General features: G+C 52.8%; 2 protein-coding genes across 2 annotated transcripts; one reads left to right on the top strand and one right to left on the bottom strand.

Annotated features, from left to right (window-relative positions):
* Nucleotides 1–1,702: 1,702 nt before the first annotated feature.
* B0T15DRAFT_490925 (INO80-like protein) lies at nucleotides 1,703–6,440 on the top strand (the record flags this gene model as incomplete). Its single annotated transcript, XM_062866735.1, has 3 exons — nucleotides 1,703–1,801; nucleotides 1,861–6,205; nucleotides 6,283–6,440. The coding sequence occupies 3 exons, from the start codon at nucleotides 1,703–1,705 to the stop codon at nucleotides 6,438–6,440; spliced, it is 4,602 nt and encodes a 1,533-aa protein (XP_062724115.1).
* Nucleotides 6,441–7,028: 588 nt separating this feature from the next.
* On the bottom strand, nucleotides 7,029–7,790 carry B0T15DRAFT_508814 (uncharacterized protein; the record flags this gene model as incomplete). The annotated part of the gene is made up of 2 exons (XM_062867749.1): nucleotides 7,029–7,424; nucleotides 7,641–7,790. The coding sequence occupies 2 exons, from the start codon at nucleotides 7,788–7,790 to the stop codon at nucleotides 7,029–7,031; spliced, it is 546 nt and encodes a 181-aa protein (XP_062724114.1).
* Between the last annotated feature and the right edge of the window lie 12,732 nt (nucleotides 7,791–20,522).

Below are 20,522 nucleotides of genomic sequence, written 5' to 3'. Positions count from 1 at the left end.
GTCAAAGGGGCATTTTGGGGGGAAAGACTCTGCACGGCACCAACGCAGCAGCGAAGCCCAGATGTGGCCAAATCGAGCGAAGCGATCCGGCCTGGCTACCATGGCCCATGGATTCCGACGCTTCGCATCACATTCTCCTCCTCACACCATCATCACCACCAACCCATCCTTCCAACATCATCGCCGGCAGTGCCGCCGTCCATCTTCAGGCCTCGCCTGCTTTCCTTGACCGTCCATAGGGTGTGGTAATTCGCCCCTGCCTTGCTGGTGCAGTCTGCGCATACCAAGACAACCGCATCATCACGTAAAACCAAGGCAGCCCCGTGCTCACCGCCGACCCTCCCTCCATCAATCTTGATTGCTTCGCCTGTTTCGCGCCATCGACAACTTCGCCGTCGGCCCATCGCTGGACTCGGCAGTGACGGGAATTGTCCGCCACTAAACCACTGGTGCAGCATCGTGGTTTTCCTTCGGTAGCGACACATCCTTCCCTTAATCCTCGACACATCGACGACTTCTATGCGCCTTAGGATAAAAACGTGTGCCTACCGTGATCACAACGTGCTCCGACCCAACCGCATACCCGATGGTCTCGCATAAGCTGTAGAAGCTGAGTGATTTTGGAAAAGGGCATCGGGAGTGGCTTTCCCACGAAAAATAATGGATCACTTCTCGACTGTGTTGCAGCGACCACCTCATTTCGACGAGGATGGCAGCAACGGAGCCTCTCGTGGAGGAGGGTTGCGCGACATCCTAAACCCCGTAAGCTCGACGACACAGGCGCCAGGGACGCCCGGAGCACCCGCGCCGCCTCGACCGCACTCTTCGTTCAGCCTACGATCACCAACACAACAATTGGAGCATCATCACCCAAACCCATATTCCGCCTCGCCATCTTCGGCGGCAGTCGGTCCACCATCGGGCTCCCGGTCAATTCTCAACAACCCATTTGGGTCTTCGTCCACTCCATCGCTGCCGCCACCATTGCAAGCGCCTCTAGGCCTGTCTTCGTCAGCGGCCGCGTCCGGTCTGCAGCATCCGCCTCGGTCACCGCTGCATGCACCGCCGGTATACTATACGTCAGAGGTTAATAATCGCGAACCTGTCCGCGAAAAGTCAGCATCGCGCGGTTTTTACGATCCAACCACCGACGGCAAGCGAGAGCGTGAACGCAGGGTTTCAGAAACTGACTCCTGGCACAACTCAGCAAGGGACTCTACACCAAAGGTAAATCGGCAAATCTTATTTTTTGCCCTGGTGCACAGCGCCCTTGCCAGGCAACAAGCGTCTTTTACTTCTTTGTCCCCAAACCAACCCCATCCATCAATCTCTGCGTCTGGTCATCGTCCGATACGTTCGCCTTCCAACGCTCTGACCCCCAACACATCAGCACGAGCCTACATGTTTGCACTGTGCAAGCGGGCATGGCGCTCTTTTTTTCTTACATCAACCATTTGCCCCTCGGTCAACATTGTATTCGCTGACACATGTCAATTTTCCCTCTCCATTTTAGATCCGTGATCCTTACGGTTATCCCCAACCATCGATCGAGTACTACAACAGCACCTACGCATCGCCGTCGACAGCCCCTTACCGGCCAAGAAGCCCAATTACACATCATCATCCTCCCCCGAGTGCAGGGCCCGCCAGCCCATCGACCAGGCCGGCAGCAAGCACGTCACCCAGCTTGAGGCACATAAGCATGCCGAGCGCGACTGCAAACGGGGCGACATCAGCAGTCCTGCCGGCCCTGGCGCGGACTGAGTCGCCCGCTCCACCGAAAGCACCAACTGCAGCAAGCGTAAGCTGATGCATCGGCCTCCCATAAATGTGCCTGATTGCTAATAGTTTCCCCTCCAGACTCCCAGTCGTGGCGCAGGCGTTATGTCGTTCTCTCACATCCTTTCTGAGCCCGTCTCCAAACCTCGGCAGATGTCGCCCGTCCTTGCCGATGACACGTCCGTCAAAGTCGAAAAGCCTGATAAAAGTGAGAAGGGTGACAAGGCCGAGAAGGAGAAGAAGCAACCGCGCAAGAGTATCAAGTCACGCGTCTCGGATATCAAGAGCACCGAATCGACTCCCAAGATACCTCGTCGGCCCGCTCCCAAGCCTGAAATTCCTTCTGCTGTACGCATTGCCACCAAGAGATTGGCAAATGGCATCCCGAAGCACAAAGTTTTCTCCGCCGACAAGGAGAAGAAGATACGGGACCTCATGGAGCAGTTTGAACACGATGATGTCGACGAAACCGAGTACGAGGAAGAGCGGTACGCTTGGCTGGAGCGCGCACAGCGTCGTCAACAAGAAATGAACCGCCGAGACACGGTCTGCCGACAGGCGCGGAGAGCCGACTACGCGCATATTGAAGCTGACAAACTGCAGGCGCATGCAGCTTTTGGCAGGGCTCGGTACTATGAGATCAACTATGATGATGCTCTCCAGGAAGTTAGAGAGCAGGAGATCTTCGCAGAGAAGGAGCGTAAAAAAGACATGCAGCGCAAACGGCGACGGGAGAAGTCCATGGCTACAACCATGGAACAGCGGCAGTCGGCGCTCGCAAGGGCCTCCGCGGCACAGGACGAGGCCGAGCGTCAGAAGTACATGCGTGAGGCCGAGCGCGCCAACAAGAAAGTTCAGCAGACCAAATACATTTTGCAGAAGGGTCTCAAGGGCCCGGCCCGCAACGTCGGCCCGATCGAACCGAATCTGGAAGGCGGCACCATGGCGACTTTCTCTGCCGAGAACATGGAACCCGGCAAGAGTACCAAAGGGAAGGGCCGCGCTGGAGGCAGGCTCAAGAAATCCAAAGAGCAAAAACAGGCGGAGAAGGAGTCCGCCGAAGCAGCCCAGGCCGCGCTGGATGCCGGCGAGGAGCTCCCGAGCAGGGAAGAAACCGCCAAGATCCGTATCAAGTTCAGCAAGTCCAAAGTGGGCAGGGAAGATACGGACAAGGAAAACAAAGAGCCGAAAGAGCCGAAGGAGAAGGAGAAGGCCGCTGAGGACCCCAAGGATGCACTCGAGGCCAGATTCCAGACCAAGGGCTATAATCAGATCTATGACCAGATCTGGCGCGACCTTGCAAGGAAAGATGTGAACAGGGTCTTCCGTCTAGCGACCGACTCGTATTCCACCAAGGCGTCTAATCTCAAGAAGACAGCGATTCTGGCGTCCAAAGAAGCCAAGAGATGGCAGCTCCGGACCAACAAAGGCACCAAGGATCTTCAAGCGCGCGCCAAGCGTGTCATGCGTGACATGATGAGCTTCTGGAAGCGGAACGAGCGAGAGGAGCGCGACCTGCGCAAGGCCGCCGAGAAGCAAGAGCTCGAGAATGCCCGCAAGGAGGAGGCAGATCGCGAAGCCGCCCGCCAGAAGAGGAAGCTCAATTTCCTCATCTCGCAAACCGAACTCTACTCTCACTTCATCGGCAAGAAGATCAAAACGAGCGAGGTCGAGCGGAGCACCGATCACCCCGATGTTGCGGAGCTAGATAAGGATAAGATTCAAGAAAGCACGCTCAACATCGAAGAGCCGGTTGGGCCTGTCGGGGCCAAGGTCACCAACTTTGAGAACCTCGACTTCGATGCTGAAGACGAGTCCGCTCTTCAGGCTGCTGCCGTGGCTAACGCGCAAAATGCCATCGCGGAGGCACAAAGAAAGGCCCGCGAGTTCAACAAGGACGATACCAAGCTGGATGAGGATGGCGAGATGAACTTCCAGAATCCCACTGGTATGGGCGACGTTGAGATTGAGCAGCCGAAGCTTCTCAACTGCCAGCTCAAAGAGTATCAGCTCAAGGGCCTCAACTGGCTCGTCAACCTGTATGAGCAGGGCATCAACGGGATTCTCGCTGACGAAATGGGTCTCGGCAAGACGGTGCAGTCCATCTCGGTCATGGCTTACCTCGCGGAACGTTACGACATTTGGGGGCCCTTCCTCGTCGTTGCTCCCGCGTCAACACTGCACAACTGGCAGCAAGAGATCACGAAGTTCGTGCCGGAGTTCAAGGTGCTGCCGTACTGGGGCACTGCGGCAGATCGGAAGGTGCTAAGGAAGTTCTGGGACCGCAAGCACACGACGTACAAGAAGGATGCGCCCTTCCACGTCATGGTTACCTCTTACCAACTTGTCGTCTCCGACGTCGCATACTTCCAGAAGATGAAGTGGCAATACATGATCCTCGACGAGGCCCAAGCCATCAAGAGCTCCCAGAGCTCGCGGTGGAAGTGTCTGTTGGGTTTCCATTGCCGGAACAGGCTGCTCCTGACGGGTACTCCCATCCAGAACAACATGCAGGAGTTGTGGGCCCTCCTCCACTTCATCATGCCGTCGCTTTTCGACTCCCACGATGAGTTCAGCGAATGGTTCTCGAAGGACATCGAGTCACATGCGCAGAGCAACACGAAGCTGAACGAAGATCAGCTCAAGCGGTTGCACATGATCCTGAAGCCGTTCATGCTTCGTCGTGTCAAGAAGCATGTCCAGAAGGAACTGGGCGACAAGATCGAGCTCGATGTGTTCTGCGACCTGACATACCGTCAGCGGGCGATGTACGCGAACCTGCGAAACCAGATCAGCATCATGGACCTGATCGAGAAGGCGACCCTTGGTGACGATGACTCGGCTAGCCTTATGAACCTCGTCATGCAGTTCCGGAAGGTGTGCAACCACCCGGATCTGTTCGAGCGCGCCGACACGTCTTCGCCGTTCTTCTGCGGTTACTTCGCTGAGACGGCCTCGTTCATCCGCGAGGGCGCCAATGTCACGGTCGGCTACTCGACGCGCAGCCTGATCGACTATGAGCTGCCCCGGCTTGTCTGGCGCGATGGGGGCCGCTTGCACAAGCCTGGCCCTGATAATCCGGTTGCTGGCTTCCGAGGCAAGTATCTGGGCGAGATGCTGAACATCTGGACTCCCGAGCATATCCGCGAAAGCCTGCAAGGCGTTGACAATTTCTCGTGGCTCCGCTTCGCCGACGTCAGCCCGCAGGAAGCCTACCGAGCCAGTCACAAGGACGTCTTCGCCCGGGCGGCCGAACTTGCCACGCGAAAGAGTCGCCTTGGAGCAATGAAGGTTCTCTACAGCGAACCTGAGGACGGACGCTGGACGCCCGCGCATGCCCTGTTCCAGATTAGGGAGCGTGAAGATCGCAGGCCGTTGGCCGACATCACAGAGCAAGGCGTCCTCGCCACCCTTATGAACGTCTCCCGGTCTACCTTCAGCGACCTTGGCCTTGGGCGGCTCGAGCAAGCTGCGCGCCCGCGTGCTTCTGCTCCTCCGATCGAAGTTATCTGCGATAGCCGTGCCTCGGTAATTGAGCGGGAGAATGTCTTGTTTAACGCGCCAATGCGCAAAGTATTGTTTGGAGCCACGCCCGCCGAGGAGAAGGCATTTGTCAACCAGAAGGTACCACCGCAGTTCTACCCAGCGCCTGCCCTGCTGCCCGCTCCAGACAAGGAGAAGCAGCGATTCACGAATATCACTGTCCCGTCGATGCGACGCTTTGTCACCGACTCGGGCAAGCTCGCTAAGCTGGACGAGCTGTTGCGGGAGTTGAAGGAGGGTGGGCACCGTGTGCTCCTGTATTTCCAGATGACGCGCATGATCGACCTGATGGAGGAATATCTTACCTACCGCAACTACAAGTATTGCCGTCTGGATGGCTCAACCAAGCTCGAGGACAGACGCGATACCGTGGCCGATTTCCAGACGCGGCCCGAGATCTTCATCTTCCTCCTCTCCACCCGCGCAGGTGGTCTCGGCATCAACCTCACAACCGCGGACACGGTCATCTTCTACGATTCGGACTGGAATCCGACGATCGATTCGCAGGCCATGGACCGTGCCCACCGTCTCGGCCAGACCAAGCAAGTCACCGTCTATCGTCTGATCACTCGCGGCACGATCGAAGAGCGCATCCGCAAGCGTGCCATGCAGAAGGAAGAGGTGCAGCGTGTCGTCATTACGGGCGGTGCCTCTGCCCCTGGCGGCGGCGGCGTCGACTTCTCTGGTCGGCGGGCTCCGGAGAACCGCAACCGTGACATCGCCATGTGGCTGGCGGACGACGAGCAGGCCGAGATGATCGAGCGGCGCGAGAAGGAGCTACTCGAGAGCGGCGAGTATGATAAGATCCAGAAGAAGCGGGGTGGCAAACGCAAGCGCGCAGGCGAGGCGGCTGCCGTCAGCCTGGATGAAATGTACCATGAGGGTGAGTCGCTTTTGCATATTTACCCTGCTCTGTCAATGAGTACCTTACCAAAGGACTAGCGCTGACGATTAGTACAGGTGAGGGCCACTTTGATGACAACAAGGGCTCCGGCGCGGCGACACCCACGGTTGCCGAGGATCCTCGAGCAGCGAAACGCAAAAAGGCGGGCGGCAGCAAAAAAGCCAAGACAACTAAGCAGCGGCTCGCCATTGCCGACGGCGAGATGGACTTTTAGTAGGACATGTGGGCGTGGCAGACGGGAGGGATGAAGGCGTCATGTTAGTGTGCGTTTCTTTGACCAACGGAAGCAGGAGTTGATTTTGCAGTGAGCTGCCCGGGGAGGGGATAGATGGGTTGGTCAGACTATATTGTAGGACTATGGGGACCGTTTCTGTTTCTGTTATTGTTGTTCTTTGTCCGCTTGGTATACGGTGTACCGACCGGGTGGGCATGCAAATGGGGAGTTGCTTTCATTGGTATGGATCGTTGGCGTGGTCGGGTTGTCCGGGCCTGAGCGGGAATGGAGGATACAACATACACCGACTGCAAGACTTAATCTCCTTGTTTTACCATCGCAGCAGAGGAATATAGCTTCGTAGATTTCGAGCTACTTCTCCACTTTTTCCCGAAACGGACGGTGCTTGCCCCTGGGCTTTGCGTGACTGACAGTACCTTAGCTTGCAGCGGGTGGGAACGGTATGCATGTCAACAGCCGGCCTCGTTCGCTTGCAGTCCTCATCGCAATAGTAATCTATACAGTAAAGTTAATACACCGGACACCCCACCACGCTCATACCCCCATCCACACACTTCAACTCATCAGTCACTCCTTCCGCATGCCGTCGCTGTCCTCAACTTTCTCCACCTTAGCCCATGACGTAGGAGGAGACGAAAACGACGAGGCCGATTCGCGTCGCTTCTCGTCTTCTCCCGCACCACCAGCAGCAGCAGCAGCAGGAGGAGGAGGAGCAGTCAAGCCCTGCAGCGCAGCCAGCGTCCAGCGGCACGCGAAAAAGGTCGCCACCCCCCAGGCCCAGACGCAGAGGGCTATCCCGGACGCGACGAACAGGGTCGGGATCAGGATCAGCAGGGCGACCCCGGCCCACAGGAGGGTGAACAGCGCCGCGCAGCCCAGGGCGAAGGCCAGTGTCGAGAGGGTGAAGGTCAGGAAGAGCAGGATCGGGGTTAGTGTTATTGTTGCTTGGGCGAGGATGAAGCTCTGTCAACAACAGTGGCACCCCACCCCCCTTCCTCCGGCATGGAGGTGGGGGGGTTGTTGTGCGTGTTAGTGGGTGTGACTTTCCGGATTGAGTCAGGTGAGAATTGTTGAGATCGAAATGGGTGGGTCGGGTCGACGGGGGCTGGAATTGGTGATTGGGACAATGCAGAAGGAAGTCACCTGGGAAATAACTATGGCTGTACAATGTCAACGTACGAAAAGGAGTGGTCGGGTTGTTGCTAGCTCCACTGCTTGGGCGTATGTCTCTTGTCGAGCCTTGGGCGGGAAGACGCGGTCGAGCTGACGCTGCGTGGTGGTGAGGGCCGAGGCTGCCAAGTGGGCAGCTGCAGTAGTAGCTGCTGCCATGCTGGTTGCTGTTTGGCTGTGAGTGAGCCTGACAGGGTGAGGTGCAATTTGAGTGCCGTGGGTGGAAAACCGCACTGACTTCGTGACGGAACTGATGAGGAAAGAAACCGTGAAATTGGTACGGTGACCCCTGATCTCTGGGGCAGAGATAATGAGGCGCGAATGTTCAATGTTGGAAGGGAGACGGGATGACGTCTGGGGCAGCATGTTGGCTCAGATGCCCCACAGGTTGTACTGGCTTTACTGATAATTTTTATGGTTCGGTAAAAACATGAAATATCCCGTAACAATAGGATGTTTTCCGGGTTCCTTTCGGGCTAGGGTTATATATCGGTAAACTCCAACCATACTGACTACCATCTATGTAATTGCCACATTGCCCTTGAAATGCGAAGCAGTATAGAGCCACATATTCTAGGTCTTTGCGCAATATGAACTGCTTATATAAGCAAACATCCTTGCAGGCTAGCATTGTTAAATGTAGTGGTTGAATGTAGTGGGAAATGTAGTGGTTCGAAGGCGATAAGTGGCGATAATTGGCTTGGTGTTGCGTTGTTGGAAGGTCGAATGTGGATGGAATTTGAAGAGCTTCTAGGCTGAGCCTATTAGGTTAGCATTAAACCGAATAAAGTAGCGATTTAACGCGGCCGTAAGGATTTAGGCAGCTGGACCATCAGAGGTTGGTGTTACCAACTTATCTGGAAAAGGTGGGGTGTTTGTAAAAACGGTGTAAACGTCGGATTATTTCGGTAAATGCATCCCCAATATTGTCACGGGCGGTAAACATACCACGCAGACTTCTTGCGCGGTCAAGAGGCCCGGGGAGAAAGGTGACCTGAAAAGATAGGAGTTGTACTGTATATACTTACATTGTATGCTGGCCCGACCACGGCAGTGTGTGCTTCCTTGGGAGGTCGACTGGCACTGACATCAAATGTAAGTCCGAAAGGGGAAGATTGTTTACATCCCTGAATTCAGATTTGTTGACAGCATCCTCACACTTCACGGGGACGTGGGGGTTGACCATCCTTCTCCTACTATCCACAAATGTGGTCTGACACAGTGGTCGCGAGAATGGTTATAGGCTGCCAAAGATGACGACTGAAGATGATAGTCTAACTCCGTACAACGCTTTTGTTCGGCCAATGGAGCCAATCAGATATTCTGCATGTGACAGATGGCCTCTGCTGATCACCCTGGAAGACGCAATCTTCGCGAGTTTGTATGGGTTATATAGTACTGTATCCCTCATGGCGGCTCCCAGCCCGCCCCGCGCCGGGTCGGGTGACTTTCCCTCCTTGCGGTCCCCAGCCCTCCGCGCCCTCCGGGTGACGTTCCCTCCCCTACCCTCCCCTCCCTTCCTCCCCTAATAAAGTCTCATTCACACTCCCCTCTATCCTGCCATGTCTCTCTTCCTTTCGTCCCAGAATACGAACTTCGGCAAGCACATAAATTTACTTTTTCAATCGATCTCGACACCATCAGACCGCCAGCATGTGGATCAAGTACCACAAGCGGTACTCTTGCGGGCGCTCGGCCCATTACCTCCTTCAGTGTCCCAAGGCACAGTCCCGCATCAACAGAGGACGGGCGGCACTATCGGGCATTCTCTGCCAGAATGACGAAGTCGATGACTGGTTGGTCATCAGTAAGTGCGCAAACTGCGGCACAGTCTCGCAAGGGCAGCCCCGACCATTGCAGGAAATCTAGGAAGCCTCCTTCATGCCAGAGCAGAACTTGCTTCCCTATCTATGGAGCAAGAACTTCGGCATCCCCGCCTGGGCCCGGAAGACGGCACATCCAGCAGCCCAACAACCGACCCGACGACCAGCGCCTACAACCATGCCGCCAGAGCGCCCAACCCAAACCCGGAACCCGCCCTCGCGGATCACCTTACACCTAAAACGAACGGCAGCCACAGCCCCCGGACGGCATCAATGAAATCGGCAACTTCGCCATATATTTTTTTTTTCGGAGCCAAGATACCTATCGAGGTTCGACTCACTCGCAGGCTCACATGAAGTAGTCTGTTTTCATTGGCACAGCACACACCAAAGGCAGTACACGGCACACCCTACAAAAAGCGACACGGTCCCTTCTTTTAGTATGAATACGGGTATGGATGGTTATGATGATACGTATCACGGGAAGGCTTCATCGATTGGCCTGGCAGACCCATAGAGTAGCGCTTTGAGCTCAAAGAAGGCATAGCACAATATACATTAATGATAATCATAACTGATTCTGTTCAAGTCAAGGTGCTGTTTTTCGTCCCATTCTACTCTTTTATCAGGCTGCTACCTGCTCTCTCACCTTCGGGTTTGCACTCTCTTTTGTCATTGCGCCCCTCCCGTCCGATCTCGAAGTTTGAAGATGCTTCGGACCCTCCCGCTTCTGTGGTCATGGGTCATGGGATAGGGCCAGCTTCGGTCCAGCACCCCACTGCGCCTGTTACATCCTAAGAGTCAGTTGCGATAGCGAACAATGAAGCAACTTGTCACCGCATGGCTGCGCTATAGCTCGTCCGATATTGCAGCCTAGTCTGTTGGATCTGTAATATGGGTAAATATTCATGTGGACGAGCACTCAAGGTCAGACGCTACGGTAGTTGTCATCTCCAAAGCCCTCACAGGAGGCATATAAATCTCAAAAGTCCAGCCGCCCTGGGCGGGCTCTGTTCCTCCATCGTCCATCACTTACGCTCCGTTCTCAGACGCCGGTGTGGAATTACTGGCCGGACGCTGCATCAACCCCAGCATCATCCTGCTGCTCTTCTCCTGACCAGATCGTTACCACCTCCTCGCTGCCGGTTAGCGTTATCAGCAGGTGCCGCCACTACAGATTTACCTCGAGGTGCCGTCACAAGCAAACGACGAAGGTGAAGCCTTGTCGCCCTGCCGAAGATCGTCTAGGCCAGGGACTCGGGACAGACCTTGTAGTGTGCCCCCGATCCGAGCAACCAGATTCAGTGACGGACAAAGTGGACTTGATGATGTGCCCCAGCTGCCACCAAGACTGGATCCAGCGAAAGTCTGAACATTTCGATAACGTCTGCGAGGTATATTTCGCCCCCGCGGTGGCAGGCCACGCGGACGCCGAGAAGTAGCTCACGGGGTACCTGGTGATGAAGAAGCCGGAAATGGAGAGGATGATGCACCTGTTGGAGGAGGAGACGCGGAACAGTCCGCTCGACATACAGGTAACGACAGAGGTTGAAGTATGCGACGTCTATGTTACGTACCCTGAGTGTGGCGAGACGATCATCCAGGATATGTGGGAGTACAATACATTGAGTGCTGGAAGACAGGTGGCTGGAGCGGCAAGCTCCCCACCTTAGATGAGGTCTGTGAGAGACCCGGCTCAAATGAGCGTGCAGTGGTGGCTTCCATGGCTACCGCGGAAAGGCCAAGTCTCCAAGTTCCAGCAAGCACAAGCACAAGAGCTCAAAGAAACACCACCGCAGAAGCGATAATAAGAGCAGCGGCTCCGGCAGCTCTGGCAGCTCTCACAGCCACAAAAATGGCAGCGGATCTCGCGGTTACAAGAGGGGCAGCAGCATCTCACATGGACTTGCGAGCGGTTCTTCTCTTCAATACTCCCCACAACACTGCGGCGGTGGAGGTCCTAGCCAGAGCGGAGGTTATCAGGACTAGTGCTAGGCGCTCGGCCCATTTCACATCCATTCCATGACCGGTTGCTGGGCGGTCTACTAGTAAATATCAGCAGAAACAGAAACCCGCTGGCCGAAGAGAACGCCGATGCAGAGGAGAATTTAGGTTGGCTGGTACCAGTATTCACACAGACGCCTCCTGGGGCAATTCAGGGTAAAGGATGGTTAAGACATTGCTTTCATTGCTCATGATTATGCATGTCAAGTGCATGTAATGTATTTACTGTCAATCACCACGGTCCCCGGCGTGTTCATATTCACTGTTCCTCTCACGTATAAGCCAGCTCTGCTCTCTGCCTCGTCTAGACACATCATGGTTCCCTTCTGCTCCATCCCACAATATACTCTCTTCTTCGCCTCTGACCAGCTCCCGAATACACCGCAACCCACTCAATCATCTGGTGAACCCTTTGCCTCACCAGTGTTCGTATGTCATCGCTATGCCCGTTCATCAAGTGGTATACTCGCTTGGCCCCCTTAAACGGCCGATCCAGCTAGCGGCCAAGCTAATAGGGGTTTTCAGTAATATAGTGACCTTGAAGCCTACGATGCTTGGGTTAGTACCTAAAGTCTTTCTTTATCAAATAGTAATGCCTAAGTGCCGTCTTAGTATCTAAGAGATTTATAGATGATATATATACTCCCTCTTATATTCCTTATCGGATCATATAGGCTTGCTTTATAGATCTAAGGTGCTATTTGCTTTGATAATGCTTGTATAAATATTGCTCAGTAGTTTAGAGAGGCTATTATAACCTGGCAGTTAGCTATGCCCCTAAATAAGGAAGCACTATATTACTTCTTGGTTATAATATAGCATTTGCCTAGGATCGAAGCCACTTGTCTCTGATCAATTGCTGTCATTTCAAGCCCTATAGAGAATAACCACCTATAATAACGAGAAGCCGAAGCCTCTATTATACCTTGACTGCTCGAGGTATATAAATCCCTACTATAAGCCTTTCCCCTATATAGCGGCCTATAGTCCTCTATCGAACACTATATACTAGGCTTTCTAAGTTCTCAGATATCTCCTATTCTAATTACCGGTCTGCAATTGTCAAGATATACTACTAATTCATAAAGCGCCATGCCTGCACCTACCCGAGCGGACCGTATTATAGGACCTGTTCTGTAGCTACGGCACGTATATAAGCGGGCTATTCTAAGGAATATATGGAGCAAGAAGGCTGGACTGGAGGAGGCAATTCCCTATTGGTTGAATGATATAGAGAGGAATGAAGGCGACGAGAATATATATAAGGCGTATTAGCAAGCCATCTATAATGTCGTTGGCCGGCTATAGAGATACTTTGAGTGGTATATAACTGGTAGGGGGAGTAGAAACGACCCTAATACCGAAGTCGATCTCGATGATCTCGAGGATATAGTTGACCTTTATAACGGTTATTAAGACGATGATAGTACTAGCGATAGTAAGGGCAAGGGCAAGGGTAAGGGTAAGGCCAAGGAGCTAAGGCAGTATGGCAGCTTTAAAAAGGGATACTATAAAAGCTATAACAAGGATAGTAGTTCTTAGAACCATAAGAGTAGCAGTAGCTCTAGTAGCTCCTATAGATATATAGGCAGTTCTTTTTAACAATATATAAGCCACTATAAGAGAGACTGTCCCAGCAAGAAGATACGCTTTGCATAATTGCCACCTATGGCTATAGTGGCGGCTATAGCGACGACTATTTCTAGGTTATTAGAGGCAGGCACTCGAGATTTTTGGAGGATAAGTAGGGAAGAAAACCTGAAGTTTGGCTGGGCCAGTCTTGCTATAGGAGCCCTTTTAGGTTAGTTAAGCATAATCAAAATAAAGCATAGTAAGTTAACGTTCCCTTTAATCTAGTGACAATATCGACCGAAGAGCACTATTGTATCGTTATTGTAATTTAGATTCGATTGCTATAGCTGACCCGGTATGCTGTTTATTATTTAAGCGTCTAGTATAAAGTTCGCCCTGTTTCTAGCCGCAGATAACGCAAGGTAGAAGCGGTATTATATATAGTATATCTAGGTACTATCTGCTAGACTAAATATATAGACTTCTTTCTACCGGCAGGAAAGAAGTCGTAATCTGACCTTGCTATCTAAACCTCGGCCTACCTAATCCGCTTGAATACGTTTAGCTGACTATTCCTAAACTAACTCTAGGGCCAAGTATATGAATAGCAAGGTATTGTCTCTCGACTTAAACTATATTACCAGCATATAGTATACCTACAACCACTGGTTAGTACTAATCCGTAGATAGTCAAGGAAGAGGTAACGTACGTTATGAGCGAGTGAAACATATAAGCGAGTGAAATACCCCCACCTATACCACAATACTTATCTCCAGCTTTAACCACCTACCACTATCAACCAACTATGATTACATCAAAAATAGCTAAATCAGATAATTCTGTAGCCTCCTGGCAAGTGCGGGCGTTATGGCCAGGCTTGCCGCATACACCACAGCACCGAACCTTCGTATAACTCCCCCCTACACCATCACTATCCTGCTCCTTTTCTTCCGCCACCTCCCCAATCACGGCCTTCTGGTTCAGTAGATTCTTTGTGTCTTGTATCGCAAGCGATCCTCCAAGCTATACACGTGTTCTTTTGGCTCTCTGGCGCTTACTTAGTGCTTCGTTGGCCTTACAGAGGGAGGCGTTCTCTGTACGAAGGAGAGCTACCTAGTACATTACGGCCGTTGTACTCTTGGCAAGCTGGTCCATAGCAGTCAACATCGAAGTCGGGGAGCTGTTTTAATGGTTGGCAATACGAGTCTTGATAAGCGTTGATTGTGAGTTAGCTTCTCAGGGGTTATATGGTATCTGGAAGACTCAAGGTTATGGAATGCCAGGCCGTAAGGTTGGGGGTGTTGGCGTACGAAGGTTGATATCCAGCTTAGAAAGCATCCTCTCTAGATTATATAGCACAAAGCCAGCCCTAGCAAAGCCACCCTAGATATTCCTCTCAGTAATAGAGGAGAAGAAGGCCTTATAGAACCTATAGAGGAACTCGACCTTGCTCACGTAGTTGATATACGTATGTATCAAGTCTTCGATCTGGCAACCATGCGCGTGCTTCAACGGCCCAAATTTTACGGGGCCAATGTTGGGGGTATGATACTGCAATTGTGGTTGCACGAGGAAAGGAAGATGGGAGACGCAGTGGCGCAGGGAAGTCCCTATGGGCGGCCACTGCGCACAGACCGCATCTGTGGACCCGATCAGAGCTCCACATCCCTCGTGCTCTACTCTAACCCTAACCCTACATGGCACGGGTTATGCCCGTGACACTACCCCATTCTCCAAACAAGCTCCCGCCCATGTATGAAAAATCAATCCATGCATGATGGCCCAATTCCTTCAAAAACGCTGTTTTCCTGGATACCTGGCCATTCCACTTACCACTCTGTGGTCACGTGATACCCCTGATCCTCAACATTCCCTGCTTTCCGCCGTGGATTATCCGCCGGCCGCTCCGTGCCTGGGCGAGCGGCGCAACTGTGGTCCCGCTGTCGATTCCTGGGTACGGGGCTCCCGTGATGGCCTCGTTTTCTTTCGTTTCGGCACCCATGCGGGCGGGCCTGGCTTATCCGGGTGCGCATCGTGGAACTCCCAGATTGCGTCGTCGCACCCTCGCATGTCTGTGGCTGGTTGCCAGGTAGGGCTGTCGAATCCTTCCCACTTCACGAGGTATTGCCAACGGCCGTTGTCCGCCTTGCCATAGTCGAGTATCTCCTCGAACCGCCATTCCTGTACTTCCTTACCGTCGTCTGTTCGCGTGATGACGCGGCCGCGGTTTGCCCGGATATCCTGCTGGACCTCTTCCTGGCCCGGTATGCCTTCCTTGACAAATGGCCGAACCAAAGAGACGTGGAATGTGTTGAAGATCTTCATGTTCGCTGGCAATTTCAGCGTCACGGCGTGTGATGACGCCTTGATAACCTCAAATGGTCCCTCCCATCGTGGTTCGAGTTTCTTGGAGGGCCGCCCGGTCTTATAATTGCGCATGTTTAACATAACATAGTCCCCGACCTGGTAAACAGGGGCATCGTTGCGGTTACGGTTGGCTGCTTCTTCGTATCTATCCTGGGCTTGTTTCGACAGTGCTGTCACGTAGTCCTATACCGCCTTGAAGCGGTTAGCGATTTCTGATGCGCGGAAGAACTCCCTTCTCTATGCCTCTGTGAGATTGGGAGGGCATGGCTTTGCGGGCTCTACACCCATGCGCGGGTGGAAGCCGTAATTTGTATAGAACGGCGACACACCTGTCGTCTCCGAGGTAGTGTTGTTGCCTGCGAATTCCGCCAGTGGGAGCCAGTCTACCCAGTCATCCTATACCCAGTCCACGAAGAGGCGTAGATATTGCTCCAGTTCGGCGTTGATGCGCTCGGTCTACCTATTAGTCTGCGGGTGGAAGGCTAACGATGGCCGCAACTCGACCGCGAGCCTCGCCGAGAGCGCTCTCTAGAATGCCGATACAAATTGCGTGCCGTGGTCCGAGATAATGGTCTCTGGCAGGCCGTATAGGCTATAAACCCGGTCGATAAAGCGGTCCGCGAGCTTATCTATTTCCGGTGTCATAGTCGGTATAAAATGCCTTATCTTCGTGAGCCTATCAACCACTACGGCGATATACTAGAAGGTTTGGCCCTTCCTCTTATATAGTGGTAATGGCGTGACGTAATCCACCGAGATATCTCTCTATAGTGCTAGAGGCACCGGCAATAGCTTCAGGAATCCAGTTGGTGCCGACCTCGGGGTCTTCGTTTTATCGCATAGTAGGCACCCTTTACAGTAGGCGCGTACTGCTTGGGTTATTCCGGGCCAGTAATAACGCCTGTTCATTAGGTCGATGGTCTTCAGCCTGCCTAGGTGCCCCCCTGGGCCCGATATATACGTACAGTGAATCAGCTATAGATGTATGTTACTATCGTCCGGGTTAATAATTAGGCGGTCCCGGTAGTAGACTTTGCCTTCTACGACCCTATACTCGGCGATTAGTATCCTGAGCTTCTTCTTTAGGCCCCTCGGCCATGCCCGTAATACCCAGTTCGAAACTATAGTGACAACGCTCTTCAATAGCGGTGACGTATTATATATATTAGTCAACAGGTCGTCGATATGCTAGGAGACGTCCAGTTAGCAGAGGCACATCTCGTTGCCCTTTGCGAAGCTTACTGGGTCGAAACGAAGCGGGTCGATCAGCGGTTTCTTCCTATTGCGCAGTCGGTCGTCCTCTATGCCCTACGGTATATCCTCCGGCTTACGGCTGAGCGTATCGGGCCTGGCATTGGCCGAGCCGGGGCGGTAGACGATATGGAAGTTGAACCTCGAAAGGAATTTAGACCACCGTATATGCCGTAGCGATAACTGCTTCGTAGTTACGAACGTCTACAAATTCTTATAGTCTATAATGATATCGAACCTCTGGCCTATGCCTTTAAGCTCGGGTCGCTATTCTTCTAGTGCCTTAATGATCGCTAGTAGCTCCTTATCGTAGATATCGTAGTTGCACTCCTAGGCGTTGTATTTACTGCTGAAGTAAGCTATAGGATACAGCTCGCCGTTGTTGCCTCGTTGCAAGGGGGTGCCACCTATGGACCAGTCCGATATATCGGTCTCGACGACGGTAGGCTTCTCCTAGTCGTAGATCTTTAGGGCTGGTACGGTAGAGAAGCAGCGTTTTAGCTGCTCGAACGCTCTTTGGTACTCTACGGTCCAGCCCCATTCGGCTATCTTCTTTGTCAAGTTGTATAGTGGCCTCGCCACGCCTGCGAAGTCGTTGATAAACCGCCTATAGAAGTTCGCGAACCCGAGGAAGCGCTACAGTTGTTTCTTCGTAGTAGGCGCTTGCCATAATATAATGGCCGAAACCTTCTCTAGGTCCATCTCGATAGCCCCTGGTATAATAATCAGGCCTAGATATTTCGTCTTCTTGGTATAGAATTCGCATTTATCGATATCGACTTATAGGCTGGCATCGATTAACCACCTCAGGATCTCCCTAACCTATTTGACATGCTCGCCTAGCGTGCAGGAGTAAATAAGAACATCGTCAAGATACGCCGTTGCGTAGTCGTCAAGCATATCGTATAGTAGGTCATTGATATAGTGTTAGAACATTGCCGGCGCGCCCTACAACCCGAAAGGTATAACGAGTAACTCGTATAGGCCGAAACATATAATGAATACCGTCAGCCACTCGTAGCCCTCTATAACTCTAACTCTATTGAACGCCGCGATAACGTCCAGTTTCGTGAATATTATAGCTATACAGATAGAATCCAGGGTTTCCTAGATGAGCGGGATAGGATACCGACTTTTCATCGTAACGTTATTGACGCCCTGGTAGTCTACACAAATATGGACTCCCCCGCCTGGCTTACGGGCCAGTAGGACTGGTGATGCCGTGCTCGACCTCGACGGCCTAATGAATCCTTTAGCTAGGTTATCATCCAGCCACCTCTTTAGGACCCGCAGTTCTATAGGGGATAGTAGCCTATTCCTAGAAGAGGGCGGCTTGTTCCTTGGTAACAACTCAATCTTGTGATTATAGGACCGGTAAGGGGGCAGGGTGTTGGCCTCCTATAGTAAAAAGGCCTCGAAGAGGTCGCGGTATTCGATAGGTAACCGCTTCTTGATCTCTTCGACTATCGGGGTTGGCCTATTCGACTTCTTAAAGAAAACGTCGGCATCCTCCTCGGAGATCTTACTAACAGTAATATCGTTATGCCATAGCGCATTGATGAACTCATGATACGGCTCCGGGAGGTGGTGCCTATAATCCTCTGGACGGCCTTTTCTATATAAAAGGTCCTCAAAAAGGGAGTCTAGGAGTTTCGGTATATAGTAGTCAGCCTTCCTCGCAGCTCTTTCGAGCTCTGGTAGCGAGGTTTTCATAATTATAGCACCCCGCTCCCTGAGGGTATAGGCGAAAGTAGCGGCATTCACGATCTTAATATCTTCCATATCGAGCTCCTCGTAGTCGACGTGGAGGCTCCTCGCAGGTCGGTTACCAGAGTAGTGTCAAGGCGATCCCTGCCTGCCTGCCGGCGTTAGCACCGCCGGTAATGGCTTGCCAGGGCCGGGGACTCCCGGGATAACAACTCCCCTCGCCTATAGTGGTGCTATGGTCCAACGCGGGCCGTTCTTCAATGCTTTCTCTCGTAGCTCTTCGAATCGTACCCTTTTACGGCGGCTACGGCGCCGATATACCTACCTCGCGCGCTCCGTGTTATTGCGTTTACCATACAGTCCCGTAGCGTTACCGCTCTCTTGCTCCTATAGCGCCTCGGTCGGTGATTCCTATAGCTCGCCCTTATCTTCGACATCTTTGACGCTACCATGCGGTCCCGTAACGTTACCTCTCTCCTGCTCCTATGGTGCTATGGTCGGTGATTCCTATGGCTCGCCCTTGTCTTCGACGTCTTCGACAGTGACGTGGAAGCGGCGTGTCTATTCTCTATATTCCGAATCGCGGGCATCAGGGGCTCGTTGCTATAATATGCCCGGTAGTAGGCAACGTCCCCGACATCTCTGCCCGAATATAAGGTGTAGCCCCGCCCAGTCGACTTTAGGATTGTGCCTTCTGAGCCATGGTAGGCCTAAGATGATAGGATTTTCCTTTGCCAAAGTCGTGATATAGAGGTCGAGTTTCTCTCTATGGTCCCTAATAGCTAGCAACAACGATGTGCCGTATTCTACCTACACCGATAGTACCCCGTTGGTGAGATATAACGGCTTCGGGCAGTCTAGCCGGAATATAGGGATTCGGTGCTTGACGGCGAAAGCAAAGTCTAAGAACACCAGGCCCATACATCCCGAATCGACTAGGGCCATATATGGTAATATACGCTCACTTACACTTAGGTAGGCGGATAACGTGATAGAATTGTCTGACTGCCCCAAAGCACTCAAAACGAGCCTATCCTCTGATCCTCCCAAGTGGTACAACCCCTACGCGCGCCTTTACGTGGAGGTTAGGCTTTTCCCGAACCTTCGTAAGCCTCACCGTTATTGCCATAGCTATAGGAGGACTGCTAATCGTGCGGCTACGAGCTGTAAGCCTATAAGCCGTCGTTAGTATAGTTGTCGGACCCTTCTTCGCCCAGGACTCGGCCCGGTTATAGCACGTTAACTATGTTAAAGCGGAACTACCGTCCGCCTGCTCCGCCACGGGCCAGGCCGTGGCGGTTTAGCTACTGTGCCTATTGGTAACCGCTTTGGTTACCCTGCTGAAAACTATAGTTATTGGGAATGCCGAACTGCTGGTAATTTTGTTGACCGTGGCCACTGTTGCCCTGGCCGTAAGTGGCGTTGTTATAACCGCTATTGCCGCCACGTTGCTGGCTATACTGACGGCCGCCCCGGCCGCCGCGAGCAGAGTTGCCGCCGTTACCGCGACCCGGGTTGGTCGGGTTCCTGTATTCCTTAGCGATATGGCCGCGCCAGCCACAGTTAAAACATAGGTTCTTAGCTGCGCGACGGTTATGTTCCTGTCGAGGGACCTGTATTTTGTTCATCCTTATGGCGTCCATATCCATCGGTTCGCCTGGTGCTTCGTTATTATTGTTCCTAGCCCTGTTGTTATTATTGCCGTCGTACATCCTCCCTAGGTGCTTCTCGCCCTCGAGGTTAACGGCTAGCTTGCTGACTATAGTAACCTACTCGTTCTATCTATCCGGCGCGGGCTAGGCGATCTAGACCGCTATTGCGGCGCATAGGCTATCGTTGATCTTCTCCCTGAAGTCTCTGACGCGGGCGGCGTTATCCCGTCCGCATTTGTCCGCCAGATTGGTGAATTCCGTCAGAAAGTCGGTATAGTTGCTGAACTTGCCGGCCTGCGTTAGGTTACGTAGCTTGATCTCGGCTATTGCAGCTATGTCCATGGTCTTATAGCGGGCCGCAAGATGTGCGATGAATTCCGCGCCGGTCTTCCAGGGCCAGTCTATTAAGTTAGTGGGATTCTGGTTCACTTTCTCCAGGCCCCGCGTGACGGCTATGAACGCCGTGCCCTCGAGCAGCGAGGCGGTATATATAATCTTGGAGTATTCGTCCGTA

This window comes from Chaetomium strumarium (assembly GCF_033439665.1).
Source record: "Chaetomium strumarium strain CBS 333.67 chromosome Unknown B0T15scaffold_2, whole genome shotgun sequence".
NCBI classification, from domain to species: domain Eukaryota; kingdom Fungi; phylum Ascomycota; class Sordariomycetes; order Sordariales; family Chaetomiaceae; genus Chaetomium; species Chaetomium strumarium.
Note: the sequence above shows the minus strand (reverse complement) of the source record. Positions and strands in the feature narration are given on the sequence as shown.